Source organism: Chelonia mydas, chromosome 1 (genome assembly GCF_015237465.2).
Source record: "Chelonia mydas isolate rCheMyd1 chromosome 1, rCheMyd1.pri.v2, whole genome shotgun sequence".
NCBI classification, from domain to species: Eukaryota; Metazoa; Chordata; order Testudines; family Cheloniidae; genus Chelonia; species Chelonia mydas.
This window is the reverse complement of record NC_057849.1, coordinates 118,683,838-118,701,495: the sequence shown is the minus strand read 5'-3', so window position 1 is coordinate 118,701,495 and position 17,658 is coordinate 118,683,838. Positions and strand designations below refer to the sequence as shown.

General features: G+C 41.6%; 1 protein-coding gene across 3 annotated transcripts in view; it reads left to right on the top strand.

The window, feature by feature from the left end:
- The window catches only part of ATP10A (ATPase phospholipid transporting 10A (putative)), a 150,481-nt gene extending 137,659 nt beyond the window's left edge, over positions 1 to 12,822 (top strand). For all 3 annotated transcript variants that reach the window (XM_043537649.1, XM_007063340.4, XM_043537651.1), the window contains exons 16-21: positions 904 to 1,029; positions 3,971 to 4,171; positions 6,608 to 6,688; positions 6,781 to 6,885; positions 7,606 to 7,793; positions 8,268 to 12,822. In XM_043537649.1, coding sequence (XP_043393584.1) covers positions 904 to 1,029; positions 3,971 to 4,171; positions 6,608 to 6,688; positions 6,781 to 6,885; positions 7,606 to 7,793; positions 8,268 to 8,982 — 1,416 coding nt within the window. In that variant the 3' untranslated portion in view covers positions 8,983 to 12,822. The remainder of the gene's footprint in view (positions 1 to 903; positions 1,030 to 3,970; positions 4,172 to 6,607; positions 6,689 to 6,780; positions 6,886 to 7,605; positions 7,794 to 8,267) is intronic.
- Positions 12,823 to 17,658: the final 4,836 nt, after the last annotated feature.

Genomic DNA, 17,658 nt, shown 5'->3' with positions numbered 1-17,658 from the left:
TAAATTTAAAAAGCAATACAACTGTTGGTGGAATCTGTGGCCAGCTCAATGACCTGGCAGGATATAACGCAACTGATATACTGCTCCATTCATGATGAGATCTTAAATCTTGAGCATACTTTAACTTGAAATTTAGCCAGTCAAAAGTAGCTATGCTATAGAAAGAAATGGTGGTGATTCATACCATAGATGTGATTTGGCAGGTTCTAAAATTTCAGGGGAACCTCTTCTGTAATGATCTCTCACAATTTAGGGAACTTGCATATGGTTAAAACAAATTTCCTCCAAATACTGAGATCTCAGGGGAACGTGGGTGGGCAAACATTTGCAAGTCAAGATCATGATAATTAATTAAAACAAATTATTTGGGTGTTTTGCTTTTTTAACTCCACTAATTGTGATGTAGCCTATTATTATCTCACTCATTTAAATCCCTCCTGAAAACTCCCTTCTTCTGCACAAAATAATGCTGTCTTCTTTGTAGTTCTTAAAAAGAGAAAAGCTCACAGCCATGATCTATGAGCATCTGTACAATCACACGACTATAACCCTTGGTCCTTCCTCACCCCACTTCCTTCCTACAGTTTGTCACTCATGTCACCATCTGTAGTAGTGTAGATAGTAATCTTCTAGGAGCAAGCACACTGTCATTTTGTGTGTTCTCTGAAGCATCTGGTTTGCTTTTGGGCACTGTAAAATTATAACTATTTGTGAAAGCATTGAGGACACAATGGGCCAGTCTCTTCTTTCACTTACACCAGGGTGGAACTAGTCCAACTCCATTGGACTTTAATGGAGTTACTCTGGCTTTGTTTGTGGATGTTGGCAGGATACTCCAGCGCACTGTCTGTGTGTCTTAGGTGACACTTTACAATGGTGATTTCAACTCTTCTTTCATTGAAGGCGGTGATGGCGAGTGACTTTGCAGTCCCAAGGTTTCGGCATTTGGAAAAGCTCTTGCTTGTTCACGGGCACTGGTGTTATTCCCGGATTGCCAATATGGTGCTGTATTTCTTCTACAAAAATGCAGTAAGTGTTTGACTTGACAGTTTTGTGGCTCCTCATGTTTCCAGGGTTTATTTTGTGTGAAATGAGCATGAGGTCAGCCTTCAAATGGTTTATAAATAAGCTTCAAACAAGCTTGTAGAGTTGAAAGACAGCTGGCTGCCATTCACAGGAATAGCAGGCCCCACTATGTGACAGCGACAGTGTGCTGCAGAATGTGAAAATTAGGTAACATGAATAAGACGTGCTGCTTAACAAAAGTTTCTTTATCAAGCAGTACCTTTTGCAAAAATTTTGCTGGCTAGATATAGGAGCCTTTAATGCCAAGTCCACCCTGTGCTGGTCTGAAGTAGTAGTAGGTGTGTTTTCTCTTCCTAATCCTGTTTTATAATTGTTTGTGCAAATTGTAAATTGACCCCAGTGATCTGAGCTAATTTGGGCCATCTATCAGCCAAGCATATCAGAAGTGTTTTGGTTTTCCCTTACTTCCTTCAGCCAAATAAATACACCGTGAAAGGAGCACATTGCAATACATATCGAAGTATGGGTTTGAATCTCCTCCCAGTTACACTAGTGCCAATAATGAATAACTCCATTACTAGATACTGGGCTATTAGAAACCCAGCTCCTCAGCCCTGCCTGAGACCCTTTGCATCACTCACACAATACTCGAAGAGGCAGCTGAGGCTTCCTTCAGCACGGAAGAATCATTGACGGGCATGAAGGTATTGTGGATTTGCATCGCCTGCTCACTCTGTTGAGAGTAGGGATCATGAAAGAGTGGGATGGGGTAGGGCCAGGCCAGACACAGCACTCCTGATGCTCCAGGACATAATGAAAGTGAGAATATAGCTTCATGTGTGTAATTGAGAGGGCAAGTAGCACCTGGTCTAGTTAATGTTGATTTCCAACTTCTGTATAATCCCTGCTCGTAATTTTCTTTTGGTCTAAAGATTCCATGTCAGGTGTCAGTCCAAGGGTAACTTTTAATTGTCTTGGGACAATACTGTATTTTTGCTCAAATTGCTGACGAGAATAGGAACACCATGCATGCTAGGTAAATAATAAAAATAATCACTGGTTGAACTGGATCTTTGAGTTAACATGGACACAATAAAAATATGCTAAGCATGTTCTGATCAGGAAGGTTATACTTACATGCTTTCAAAAACTAATCAAAGTAAACACTTCCAAATTCTGAAGTTCCAAAGATCTCACCAAGCCTTAAAAAGCAAGCTAAATTGGAATAGTTGGCCTACGCTAGTGCTCCCACCATTGCTACCATTGTGGAGCGGCACCTGTGGTAATGCAATGGCAGGAAACTTACCAACATTTTTTGGTAAGTTGACCGAATGCTAGTGTACACAGGCTCTTCTAGGCTTAATCCTGAGATGTGTTGAACATCTGCACCTTCCTATCTATTTATTTCTGTTGTGCCCATCACCGTGGTAATACTTAACCTCATCAATGACAGTGGAATATTATACTTTCAGAGACGTGTACTCAGAGCAATTTTATTTTTAAATCAAAACACTCTCAAGAAATATATGTAAGTACATTCCAATGATCAGCATGCAAGGATTCAATTTATACATTTGCATTTTTGTTCAATCCTTGTAAAATCTTACATTCCTCTACACCCCCCACCCCAATTACAAGTGTTATTTTTCATGCTGTATTCAGTAAGACATCCAACTGCAGACATTTTCTGAAGCTGTTGCCCCCAGGCTTGAATGAAACTTGAGAATCTGTGTTTGTGGTTGCTCTGCTTCTGCTGCCTTCAGAGCCCGTAAGAGCAATCCTAGTTGCTACCGACCCTGAAACCACAGTGGGAAATCCAATTTCTAGACCTGAATGTGTCAGACATATAGTAGCTTCCCTCAGGGAAGGAGAATTCTAACTTCCTCTAAGATGCAAGTACCGCATTCATTCACAGGGAGACCACTCTTGATGAATTGTCCACAGGGAATCAAGATAACTGTGCTGCATACATTCTGCTAGATCTCTATCTGCTCAGGTTTTTACATTTGCTTGTACTGTGCCAATTTCCATTCAGCAGTAGAACCTATCTAGCTCATAGTTTAAGCCCCAGATTGCTGCAAAAACCACACTGCAGGATTTAACAAGGTGCGGCAGGGTAGGTCCTAGCTGGTCATATGGCTGTTTGGGGCAGCATATAAAAGGAAGAGAAAGCTGGGTCAAACGGGAGCTAAGGGAGAGGGCACATCCTCTCCCCTCCTAGCTAGTTAAAGCAGGGAAAGCCTTTGAGGAATTCCAGCCAAGTAGTTTCAGTTGATTTGCTTTTAATTTTTGTGATTGTTTGGTGGATAATCAACAAGTCTGGAGAACAGGACCGTAAGCAGGACCAAGGCTTGGAGCTTTATTTCATATGGATTTATGTTTGTTCCTTATGTTTGTTAGTGGGTTTGTTTTCTCATTAGTCTTGAAAAGAGCCTTTGTGAGCTAGCTAAGTCTCCAGAAAATTCTCAAACCAACACAAGATATTGAAATAGAAACATGATCCTTTTTACAACAGTAATAAACAACACAGTGAAATCTACATTCATGAAATATACGTGGAACTCCACACAAAAATGGTGTCATTATTCATTTATGTTTAGCCGTATTTTGTATTTGAGAGTTATAATTGGATTGAAAATTAATTTCATATGAGGCAAAGCCCCAATCATATCTAAGACCACAAGCCTGTTAAGACTTATACACATGCTTAACTTTAAGCATGAGTAGTGGGAATGGGAATAATAAATAATAGAAGGTCAGGTGTCCTCAGTAGGGACTACTCATTACTTTAGGTTAAGCCCTTTTGCAAGTCTTTGCAGAATCAAAGTCAACATGATTTCACAGAGCCATGGAGAGATGATGTACTGAGATTTACACTGTTTTTTCCCTGCTTGTTTTAAATTCCAGACTGATTATGCTTCATGTCCTGCTGTTTTGATTGCAGATGTTTGTGGCCCTTCTCTTCTGGTACCAGTTCTATTGCGGGTTCTCTGGCTCTTCAATGATTGATCAGTGGTACCTGATCTTCTTTAATTTATTATTCTCTTCTCTTCCACAACTGATCACTGGGGTGCTGGATAAGGATATACCAGCTGAAGTGCTAATTGGTGTACCTCACCTCTACAAAAGTGGCCAGAAAATGGAGGTAAAAACTTTGCCTTTCAGAAGATTTTTTCTGATGGTCATGAATTTTAATGAAAACCAAGCTTGGTGGCAAAGGACACATTTGCACCAAATAAAGCTAAAGAATGGGAGTCTGAGAAACTGTTTTTCTTGCTTGTTAGCATTTCTAGGTGTACGTCTACACTGGGATAAAAGACCCACAGCTGGCCACGAGGAGGGAGGGCTTCAAAGCCTGGTGTCCAGTCCAAGCCCAAACATCTACACTGCAATTTTATAGCCTTCAGCCAGAGCCCCAGAAGCCCCAGTCAGCTGACCTGGGCTCTGAGACTCAGTGTTTTCATTGCAGCATAGACATACCATATAATAATCCTAACCAAAATATCTAAATGCCAGAAACTAAATATGCCAGAAAAAAGCCTTTTTGTAAACAGTATCTTAAAATATATGGATTTATGTTTGTTGGTGGGTTTGCTTTTCTCCCCAATTTATACTGAGCACCTACCCTTTGAGGAATTAGCGGCTGTTACAAATTTCAAATATAAACACAAAATAAGTCATTTTATATATTGTGTAATAGAGTAAAATGGACTATTCCTACCATCACATCATGCTGTTTACCCACCAAAAACAAGAACTTGTTCAATCCCCGCCCTTCCACAAGGGGGGGAAGGATGAACCTGGAAGTGTGCCCAGAAGGTTAACAAATCTGGGATCTGGTGGCCCAAGTAGTGAAGTGAGTTACAGAGTCAAAAACCCTTTATGGCAAACACGTCTGCAGCCCATTTTTGTGTAAACTGCAAGGAAAGGGGCAGAAGGCCATCAAGCTAGACCATTTTTGCTGATTGCAACTGCAGTTTTATCATGAGGGGGGAAGGGTGGCTTCTCAGGTTAGCAAAACTATCATTGTCAAGAGATGCCTTCTTGATCAGAAGCCTTACAACAGGTTCCTCAAAGACAACTGGCACCTTGGCCTCTGAAGGGAGTCATTGACTCTCTCAACCAACAGTGCACCCAGTACTTGGTGCATTACATTTCTAGTAATATTTCTAGATGCTATACTTGAAAGAAGAGGTGGAGAATTTCAGAGCTGCTCATTTTCGGTGTGTTTGTCTTGATCCTCTTTTTTTATCGGCTGTTGTTTCTGGGCTTTATATTTCCATCCTTTGGCCTGCTGCTCAAAACATTGCAATTAAAGTTCCACAAAATAAATGCCCCTATTTACTTCCCTACTAAAAGAGGACAAAAATAGTTAGGTTATGATTTAGTTTAAGCTGATTTTGAGGTTTTATTTGGTTTTCTTAATTTGACAAACCAGTGTAAAAGATGGATTAGTTTGCCAAAACAGTCAGCAGATTGACAAGAGAAATATTTCATGTTCACAATAGAATTCTTTCTCAAAGCTGAGACCATTGTCCATTCTGAGGTTCTTTGAATGCTCTTGAATAACTGTCTAAAAAGACTTACAAATAACATTTTGCTAAACTATTCCTGCCTGTAGGTAGCCAGTAATATCCTCACTCTTCTCTTTGGAAAAGATTTTAATTGAATCTGTCTACATGTTGTTTAATTAGACCAAAGAACACGAGAGTTTTACGGGAGTCTCATTTCTAGGCTTAGGAAACCATGAGCTAGAGGAAAAAGGAGCTTAATGAATTCATTAAAAAAAATTATCACAAGAAATGTAAACCCGCAATAAGAACATTAGTAAAATAAATGAGCATTTTGCAGATCTGATATTTACAAAATGATTTCCTCTATACCCAGTTGTTCTGTATGATAATTCATGTGAATGTAAAAAATGGTTAAATTGTTTATACTAATGTGTTAGTAAAATTCAGTACTGTTTCTTAAGAAGTGATTATATTGCTGTGTAAATATGCATTGAATATTGTTGTGGATTTTTCTTTCAATGTAAGCTGCATACTTTCATATTTCTTGAATACATAGTCTTTCTTGAATACATAGTCTTTCATTTTATATGTAGAACACTTAGGGCCAGATTTTTAAATGTGTGTAGGTGCCTAACTCCTCACTGAAATCAGGCACCAAAATACATTTTAAAATCTGGCCCTTAAACCCCAGTCCTGCAAAGATGTAAGCATCTGTTGAAGTTTGAATAACACAAGTATGTAACTCCACTGAAGTCAATGGGACTAATTATAATGGATAAAATTAGGCACATATGCAAGTCAGTGCTGGATCAGGAGCTTAGTTCTAAATTATATCCTCTTGTGGAAAAACTCACTGAAGAAGATGCTTTAGAGGCAGAAATTCAGGTCATGGAAATCCCGACTAATCACTCCGTCAGGAGGGTGGGGTTTGTTGGCCTGGGAAGGGAGAAGAGTGATGAGGTTGTCTGCACAAGCACTGGAAGAAATACATTTCAATTCAGAGTTTTGTCTGGTACTAACAAATGGCTTCTTCGTTAGACTCTTACTATATGTTTTTTATGTCACAGGAGTACCAACCACACATGTTTTGGATGAACATGATTGATGCACTCTATCAAAGTCTAGTTTGTTTTTTCATCCCTTTTTTCGTAAGTTATCCATTCAGACATCCGATTTCATGCAATGTGAGGAGCAGATTAGAAAATACAGATTAGAGTAAAGCCCCTTTCCTTCTTTTCAGACTTACCATGACTCAGAGGTGGATCTGTTCTCCTGGGGAACCCCCATCACCACAATAGCTCTTTTTACCATCATATTACATCTGGCTATTGAAACCAAAACTTGGGTAAGTCGTCCACAGGAAAATTATAGAGGAGTCTTCTGGGATATTTTACCTATTTCCTTAGTGTGTCACTCTTTAAAATCAAGAAAAGCGTGTTTTATTCCCTCAGCGCTGTCTGTTTTTATCAAGCATTTCAACCAAACATGAAAATGGTTTGCAACAGCGAGCAGTGAGCAGCTTTGTAATCCTGGGATAACATGATTTTGGCAATTAATTGATCTTTAAATATTCATGGTAAATAGACCCAACGGCCTGTGATGGGATGGGATCTGAGTTACTACAGAAAATTCTTTCCTGGGTATCTGGCTGGTGAATCTTGCCCATATGCTCAGGGTTCAGCTGATCACCATATTTGGGGTCGGGAAGGAATTTTCCTCCAGGGCAGATTGGAAGAGGCCCTAAGGGTTTTTCGCCTTCCTCTGTAGCATGGGGCATGGGTCACTTGCTGGAGGATTCTCTGCACCTTGAAGTCTTTAAACCATGATTTGAGGACTTCAATAGCTCAGACACAGGTGAGAGGTTTATCGCAGGAGTGGGTGGGTGAGATTCTGTGGCCTGCATTGTGCAGGAGGTCAGACTAGATGATCATAATGGTCCCTTCTGACCTTAATATCTATGAATCTGTGAATAAGGATTAATGAAATGAGACTGGTGTAAATACATTCTGTGCATGGATTTTGTACCAGAAAATTAAAAGTCAGTTTTTGTTGCTGTTTCTTCTAGACTTTGCTCCACTGGTCATCTTGTATCTTCAGTATCCTTTTATTTTTCATTGTCGCTCTCGTTTATAATGTTTCTTGCCCAATATGTTATCCTCCATCCAATCCCTACTGGACTATGGAAAAATTGATGGGCGAGCCTGTGTTTTACTTGATTTGTATTATATCACCAGTAGTTGCATTACTGCCCAGGTATAGTATCTTCCCCCTGTGTGTGTGTATGTTAGTGGCTTTTATACTTTGTGGTGGAATGGGAGAAAAGGTGAAGGGATGTGCCTGAATATGATTTGGGGGTAAGGGGCTTTTCTAATTTTTTTCTAATTTTTCTTTTTTATTGTCAGCCAGCTGAAGTATATTATTATCTTCATTTGATTCTTTAAGTCTGCTGGTTAGCAGAGTCAAATTACTTGTGTATTACTATTATCTCTGGTGAGTAGTTATTGTAGATCACATATTGTCAGGGTACTCAGAGATCTTTGGGTAATCTTTTTATTTTAAATGTCAAATCTAAAGAAAATGACTTAACTGTGGTACTTGCCTGTGTAAACTCTCATTCTGTTAAAGTAATTGTTATATTCTGTTCTGTGGACATTTTTCTCTTGATAAAATCTCAAGCAGTTCCTCTTTCTTTGATTTCTTTTCATATGTACGTTTTTCCTCCTTCAGATTTCTGTACCGAACCTTTCAGGGGACAGTCTTCCCAACTCAACTTCAGCTTGGACGCCAGTTGAATAGATTACCTCCAGAGACTCGCAACCAGATTCTGAACAGGTTGAATATCAAAAAGGAATCCATACTCCAGAAACCACCATGCGCAGAACATTCCCCACAGAATCCTCAGTCAAATGCTAGTGATTGTTTTAAGGCCTGCAACCAAACCCCGCCTTCACAACCATCTCAGCATGGAAATGACCCAGCTTTCCCATCAAATACAAGGGCAGAACACACAGCAGGATTGAGTGTTACTGCTTCTCCTCCTGGAGCTCTATTATGTGGGAGAAATAAACACTCCTCAGTGGCAAACAGTCAAGAACAATCCCTGGGATTTCACGAAATTAATTACAACACTTCAGAGATGGAGTCAATGTCTGTAGAAGAAATGTTCCCATGGAACACAACAATTGACCAGTCAGGCTTCAGTTTATTGAACTGGATCACATCAACTCCCCTGTTCAGTCAGTTTGGGAGAGTTTTACAACAGTCACCACGTCGTTTACGAAATGAAGTACAGGACAACGTGTCTGTGCTTGGCTCCATATCTTCTTTGCATCAGGACTTCAAAGGCTTAACAGGGAAGTACTCAAACGACTTCCAGGAACAAATTAAAGGGACCCCAACTAATTGCTGTAAAAGTGAAACTCTTGAAACCACCTTCTTATGACATGGGCCTTGAGTACATTTATATATTTTCTATTTGCACAGATGTATAGTGAAATTACTCTAATTGTTTCCAGAGATGAAACAGGAAATCAAAAAAATTATTTAAAAAATGTTTAAGTGCTATATATTGAAATAAGAGCTTTAAATATAAAGAAGAAAATACACTTGAATTTTCCAGTTCTCTCTCTTTATTTTTTCATCTCATTTTATAAGAAAATGCAGGGTTGTTTCTTTTTCAGTTGCTTCTCTTTCATTCTGGCAAGTATTGCAAGCAATGGACCTACCTACCTTGTCCAAATGGTCTGGATTTCAGGAGAAATTATAGACATGATTATAGTTGGGTTAGCAATCATGGAGGGGGAAAACATGATGGTAGCATTATATCCCAGCAGTTTGGATAATTTGTCATCTGATTTAAAATAAAAAAATCTCTGTGAGGTCTGACAATCAAGTTTTTAAGGGGAAAACTGCTGGGCAGGTCTCTGAAAATATCCTACCTCTTTGTAAATATTAACAGTATCTCGCTACTGTATAAATACATCTTATAAATGTCACCATATTTTGGTATCGCCTCAATAGCATTTTATTTCTCATGATAAAACAATAAATAAATGACCATCCATAATACAAAGTGGTTGCCCAGCCTGATATTAATAAGAGTTCAGTCCGTCACTTGCAGTCAGTAAAAATAGTCTGCATTTGGCAAATCAGTCCATTCCTTTTTAAAAGAAAAACTGCTTTGCTTTGTAAAGAGGTGTTATGGGGGGAAGTGACTGTATGCTGTATGTGCAGTATGGTATAAGTCAGTGGGAACTGAGAGCACACTCAGCATTGAAATGCTACAGGACTTGTTGAAGAATGTAGGTCCAGTTTGCTAAAGAATACATGGAGAGACCTTTGTTATAGATTACAACCTCTTTCACTTCTAGTTCAGTGACTTGAAGCCCAAGTCATTAGTGACCATCTTTACCTCGGGAGGCTGTTTTGGGTTTGCGTACATAATCACATAGCGTGTGCCATTTCCACACACAAACTAACACAGGATATAGTTGTCACTTATTGTCTTTGCAGCCTGAGTTTTCAAAACATCCCATTTTTGTTTACTATTGGTTGTGTAAGCTCAGAACTTGCACACCTCATTCTCTGTCTGTTGACAGGAAATCCCCAGGCATATTGGCTCCCATGGAGTCCCTCAATCTTAAGCCCCAATATTTGCCATACACTGGTTTCTAAGTCTCTCTGGGTATTTTTAAAAGGGTTTCCATGTTGGCCTCTTCCCACGAACACAGACAGAATTGGTCATATCAGAATGTGAAACTTGAACAAAGGGAAGAAGTAAAAGCAATATAAATAAAGGGTTACTGTCAGCCTTCATTTGTGTTGCCCCGATAAAATGTGACACACAATTATACAGCCAAACTACATTTTGGAATGAGAGTATTTCTATCTTCATTATGAAGTAAATATTGAATGTGCTAAATGTATCCACAGGTCTCACATATTCTAGCTTTTCATTAAACATGAGGTTGACTTGGGGAAGGACTTATGACTCAAGCAGGGCTTTATCATTTTTTCCTCACCTCGAAAAAGAATGTGTTAGGTCTAAAACAGAGGAAATCTCTCTTCTTTTTAATAGACTGTTGGTGGCTGAAAGTGTTCTAATGCTTCTACATTCTGTATGGTTACCTTAGGAGTCAGGCAGTAGATTTCTACACATGCTCAGATCACGAAATGCATCCCATAGAATCCTGTTGAGAGGATTCATTTGTCCACTTGACCTTGCAGACATTTAACATAGACTATGCAGCATGTGCCAGCCCAAAGAACTCTCCTAGGTGGAGCTACAATCTCTTTTTTAATGGCAAAGGAAATAATGGCTCAACTTTTTAAAGCAATAACAGTGTGAAAATATTTCCATCTGGTAGAAACATTTCCTCGATTGTAAAACAGGATGTCAGGGTGAAATCCACTCCACCTACATAAAGCCAGACACCAAGTGGGTGGAGTTCGGAAAAGCTGGGGCCCATCACATCCACTCCCTGGCCCAACAATATCTGTGACCAGAGCAGGAGGCTGCTATGTATGACCCTTGTGGCTGCTATTGCAGCACAGCTCCAGATGCCCCAAGGCAGGTATGCAGGGTGTTGGGGCCACTGGATCCATGGAAATGCAGATCCTGTGGCCCTTCCACTTCTCTCCCTATCGTTGTTACTGCATTGTAATAGCATTTAGAGGCACCAACCGAAACTGGAGCCCTATTGTGCTAGGCACTGTAGAAACAGATACTAGTGACCTGTACATTGATTTTAAATAGCTAGATATAAGTACAGTAATATTAACAAAAAACTCTAACATCTTAGTGCCTCAATTTCAGATGTTATATTTCTGGCAAATATTTACTATGAGGCAAAACCTGGCATACAAAATCTTGAAATGGAAGCAAAATTGTACACCAGTATTATTTACTTCGTTCAGCTGTATTTAACTTATATTTATGTGCCAAGATCATAATGCCTCTATTTTTGATGCAGATGTAAAACCAAGACCCTGGCCACTGGTGACTATTGATGGACCTCTGGTCCTTTTCACAAGTTCAGAGGTGATATGGTTGATCTGCGACCCTGGCCCAATTCGGATTACATTCCACATCGATTTAAGGGCTTTGTTCAGGAAAACAGCTGATTCCTGATGGCTGCTAGGGAATGAAAGCTCCTCAGGCCTCCCTAGTTACGCAGCTCCTGAGGCTTCAAGGGGCAACTTTCCCATCCACCTAATAGAACATTATGAGTTGGATGGTGAGAATGCTCAACATCTTACAGGATTGGGTTTTACATGACCACTCAAGATGGCATTCTTTCCACAACTGATGTCCCAGACTCCACTCACTCGGTTATGATGTTGTGCCACTTTGTCACTTCCTGTCCGAAGCAGCTGTGTCGTGCTTCACTAAGCTCACTCCATTCTCTCACTGTCTGAATTTTGGTTGTGGGTTAAGTGATCCCTATCAACGGACAGATAGTCTGTGTGAAACGTTTTGAGATCTTTATTGATAAAAGGTGCTATATCAAAATATTTTGTACTTACTGGTATATTGTTTATATTGCAATACGTGGATATGTTAAAGTATGGTTAAAATAAATTCCATCAAACTTGGATGTCACTTCATTTAGTGGTTTAGTCATCTGGGAATTGCATTTTCTGCCCTAATCCTGGAATCCACATTAAAAAACCCAAACCAAATAAAACATCTTTTGCCACAGCTATTTCTCAGTTCAAATTGTACAGCCCCTGAGGCATTATTCTGCCTCCAATTAAATTTGGAAGAGTACTTTGTATCCTGACACATGTAGGAGTTCTGGGAAACATTGGTGGCGTAGTAGGCCAGACAGTCAGGATAAATATGTACGGTAGTGGAATAGTAGCAAATACTCACATCCACCCCCCCCAAGCTTCAGAGCCTGAGCTCTAGTTCAAGTCTGTCAGACCGGATTGGGAGGTTCACTTCCATCTGCTCCAAAATGCTGTGTAGACATACCCTCTCTTCCATTACTAATCACTAAACAATCTGGCTCCTCAAACATCATGGAAGGGTCTAATTTTACTCCCATACTTTCCACTAACAATCCTTTATACTAAACATCTATGTAGGTGGCTGCACTGTCTGCAGTTTAAGACACTACTGTAAATGTTGTGCTGTGCTGGCTATTGGCTGCCTTAGTCATGCCACGCTAAGAAATTGCTGCAGAGGGGATTTTGGATACTTAATTAGTGAAAAGAATTCCAACAACTGATAGTGCTTATGTGTGAAGCTAATTAAGATTTCTTAATGAATAAGCCATTTAACAGTTCCAGCCTGTGTGTCTTCAATTAAAAAATAAAATTGGAATTACAGCAAAATAGCCTTTTTGGTAACATAAGAGGTACATGCAGGGCCAACTTTTCAAGTGTCCTCTAATTTTGGATGCCCAGCTTAGATGCGTGGGGGCCTGTTTTTCAGGTGTGCTGAGCACCTAAGGCCCCGTTGAAATTTAGTTGAAGCGGAATTAATTTCAGATGGAGTTCCAGGCCTCAGCACCAGGGCCGGCTCTACCGTTTTTGCCGTCCCAAGCAGTGAAAAAACCTGTTGCCGCCGAATTGCTGCTGCGGCCGGCACAAGGGAGAGCAGCTGCTGCTGAATTGCTGCCGCAGCCGGCGGAACAGAGGAGCTGCCTCCGAATTGCTGCCACCACGGAAACTCTGCCGCCACTTTCTGACTGCCGCCCCAAGCACCTGCTTGGAACGTTGGGGCCCGGAGCCAGCCCTGCTCAGCACATCTGAAAATCAAGCCCCAGGGGTCTGAAACTGGCAACACAAGAACCGAGCAACCCAAAATTAGTGGCCACTTTTGAAAATGTGGGCCAGGTTCCAAGGGTCATAAGTTACATTGAAAGCAGAACCTATTAAGAGACTAAATTCTGGGGCATATGTTGATCTTTTGGCCTTATCTCCAACATGAACAGTGCCTTCCAAGTGGTTTTAGGGGTGTTTGCTCTGTCCAGTAATTTCCCTTTGACATTTAAGGTGCACCACCACATATCTCCATCCATGAGAAGGTTTAGCATATTGTACCCAGGGAAGGTAAAGGCGGCAAATTCTTGAAGTTTATTTTGCCACTGTGAGAATTCTTATGAGGCCAAATTTTAAGGTGACAAATTGGGATGTGTATAAATGTCAAGTACCCTCAGATTATCTGTTTGATAGTAATCTGACTGCCAGGAGTTACATCAAAAGACGCTGCTGAGGGAGAAACCCACAGGAAACAAAACTATAGCAAAGATAAGGCTCCTTGAGGAGAAATGGCAGGGATCCATGCAGGTGAGACTAGATTACTCTTCCCAAGGCTAAAGCCTGGAATCAAAGGAGATCCAAAAGATCAAGGACCTACAAAAGGGAAATTGTTTGGGTGAGCTGAGAGGGTATGTCATGTCTACACTGCAATTAGACACCTGCCTCTGGCCCATGCCAGCTGACTGGAGTGCATCGGGCTCAGGCTGTGGGGCTGTTTCATTGCAGTGTAGACATTCCAGCGTGGGCTGGAGCCTGGGCTCTGGGACCCTCCCACATTGCAGTGTCCTAGAGCCTGGGCTCCAGCCTGAGCCCGGACATCTACACACCAGTTAAACAGCCCCGCAGCCCGAGTCCCGCAAGCCTGAGTCAGCTGGCACGGGCCAGGTGTGGGTTTTTAATCACAGTGTAGACATACCCAGAGAGGCTGGCCAGGCTATGTCAGTAAAAAGGCTCACAGTCTGACTGAGACAGAGCCCTGGGGCATGCTGCTGCACTGCAAGCTGTTTCTCCCTTCCCGCGGTGGAGTTCCAGGGGCTGAGGGGAGCTTACCAATGTGAGGAGGCGTTTATTGTTTTACCCTTTGCTCTCTCTGCTTGGGACTTTTGAGACATGAATAAATCCCGCTTGGTTTTAAAGATGTTTGTTTCTGTCTCACTGCAACTACCTGCTGTCACAGGTTCCTGCAGAACAAATGGCTCGCAGCTGCAGATGCTGTTGTACCCGCTGAAGCAGTCATAGTCCGTACCCAGGAGGCTGTAACCTAGGTCGTGGTCAAGAGTGGGCCTAGATTGACCCAGAAGACGTAAAGGCCTGAAGGGGTGCACCTGTGGGTGTGCTCGGTGAGACCCCGAGAAGGGACAGCTACGCAGCTAGCCCAGTAACTGTGACACATTGGGTTTGCTTGCAATAAAACTGAGTGAATACCTAAGAACTTGGCCTGATAGGAGTTTTGCCTGAACTGAGCAAAGACTTCAGACTGCAGTCCCACATCAGTCATGTCTTTATTACAGTTTATAAAATGTCAGAATCAAAACAATCCCTTAGAGTGTGTACGATAATTAAAACAACAACTAAAGAGCTGGCACCGTACAGACAAAAGGCACTAAGGCCTGAATGTCCAAAAAGGAGTGGGGTGCCCAAGTCCCTTGTTTAGGCACCTAAGTCCCATTGAGATGCCCAGAACTCCTGTGAGCTCACTTGGCAGAAGTTGTGCCTTGGGCATGCACACTGCTGCCTCCCTGTGGGAAACGGGGCACCTCGCTCCCATCGCAGCCCCAGAGTGATTCACAAACCTGGGGAAGTTAGGTGTTCAGCCATCTAACTCACTTGAGGGGGCCAATCTGGTAGGTGTGCTCAGAGCCCACCTATCAGATCGGGCCCCCTCAGTCAAGCTCACACAAAACAGTGGGGCGGGGGGAGGACCTCCCTCACAACTTTTAGCCCAGTGCTTAGGGCACTGGGTTGTGTGGGATCCCCAATTCGAGTTCCCCCTCTACCTGGTGGGGGAAGGGATTTCAACAGGGCTCTGCCACCTCTCCTGAGCATGCTCTAAGTAGGGGAACCATACATCCTGTTTTGGCCTGGACAGTCCCTTTTTTAAGCCCTGTGCTTGCTATCCCAACTTTTTTGGCAAAAGTGGGCATTTGTCCCATTTGGTCTTACCAACTTGATCAGTGTAGCCTGGAGCATACTCACTTTGCAGGGGGACTGGATCCTGGGTCTTTCCCTCCAAAGGCTACATGGGCCTACAGGCTACACAGTCATTCTCATGCTTATGCTCGCTAGAGTCATTTGGGCTTGAGAGGAACTGGGTAAGACAGCCTTTATTTTGAATTTATTTTTGGCCTTGGATGCTCCAGAAGGGGGTGGACTTTTATTTAATGACTTGGCCAGAGAGTCAAATTACTGCACTGAGTTACAACAGCAAGTCACTGCAGCTGCCCAAGCAGGCTGAGAAGGGGAAACTGAGGCAGATCTGCTGCAGAGCCTCCCCAGCCCATGAAGGAGCACTCTGGAGGTAACAGCCCTGTAACAGTCAGAAAACCAGTTTTTTTTCAACAGAAAATTTTCTAGCAGCCCTAATTATCGCTAGCACTTTTATCTCCACATGAACTAAGTTTTTCTGAATGGACCGGGGGTTTGTGAGATTTCTGTCTTTTTATACCATTAGCTTTTGTAGATATGGTTAACTTTTATTTAGTTTATGTTCTGCAACTAGAGAGTTATTACAATAGCTGAAAGGGAATTAATCTTCAAATCCATGTATAGATGACTGAAATAAAAACACTGGAAACAAGACAAAATGCTTACACTGATTCTTAATTTAAATTAAGACACTAATTAAAGGCTAAAGGGTTCTCCCCTGAGTGTATTATGAAAATCATTAATGCTAATGTGATTTGACTGCATATATCAAGGGAAGAATATACCCTAAAGTTACCAAGGTTTTGCGCTAAATTTCTGAGCCTAATGAAAGTTAACCCATTTGAACTCAAGTTCAGTGGGGATATGATTCTATTTCTTGGTAACCTACCAAGACCACCATAAAGTTCAGCTTACAGGATTCTATCCTGTTTAGGTTCTCACACTGCACCCAACACCTTCTCCTTCCCCCTGTTAAACTGAATGTTCCTGTGCCTAAAGGGTGTGAGCTAGCAGCAAGGTCAGCGACTTTTTAAAAAGAAAAGAATTGTGAATTTTCAATCAGAAACCCATTGCTGGAATAGTTCATGAAGGTCAATGTACTGAGAATAACAGAGACTTTCTTGATTCATTCCATGCTTTTTCTAGAGAAAAGACCCTGGGGTGAGAGAGGCATGGCATGTGCTATGCCTCTCAGGGTGCATCCGCACTAGGAAAAAAGGTGGGCTCTTACTGGTATTAGCTAGCACATGAAAGCATGCTACTATGGACCACGCAATGGTAATTTTAACACAAGTTAGCAGATTGAGGTAAACACTAGAGGGGAGGCACAGCTTTTAGGGCATCACTACGCTGCCCTGGCCCTTTTACCTGGTGTGAAGGGGCCAAAGCTGGGGTATATTGTGCACATAAATCTTCCCATTTGTTCTCACCAGAGCTTGGACCCCACCAGTTTTATGAAATATTTGTGAAATGCAAGAATATGCTGGGTGTTGCCACCTACATGAGAGCACCAGGCATTCTGCTTTTCTTCAAAATGGCCTCCCATGGCAGCTGTTCCACGGGAGCAATGCTACTGTCAACCAATAGGGTTAGGGGTAGGGTCATGACTACAGGAGACATAATCTTCAGAGGAACCACACAAAGTGTATGTAACCCTCTGTTAGCAGAAATAACACCCACAAACCTCACTGGTTTCAGAGCTACATCCAAAAATGCCAGTTCTTCACCCTAGATTTCCACAATAGCCCCCTCGTTCTTACAAAGCCGTTAAAAGCAAAACACATTTAAATCTGTAACTGCTTTTTTGGTGGCAGGGAAGGAAGGAGAAAGAGAGCATTGTTATATTTTAACTCATGGGAGGGGCTCAGGTACCATGGTGATGCAGGCCATATAGATATAGCTAAATGGAGGGAGAGAAAATTCTCATACCCAGTATTGACATGAGCAGCTTTATAAATTAGAGTGGGCTTGTGTAGGCCATCACATGAGTAACTATAGAGATGTTTCACCTATAAGGTTCTTCAGATGCTTATCACTTTGCAAGTGAGAATAGCTTATGCTTTCCCACTCTCTTATGCCCATACCTAAGAGCATGCTTTCTTCCATGGAAATACAGTAGTCGCAATTGCAGTGTCATTTCCCGGCGTTTACTACTGAACTGGTAAGTGCAATGCCACAATATTTTCTTCTACTTAGAACAGGAAAA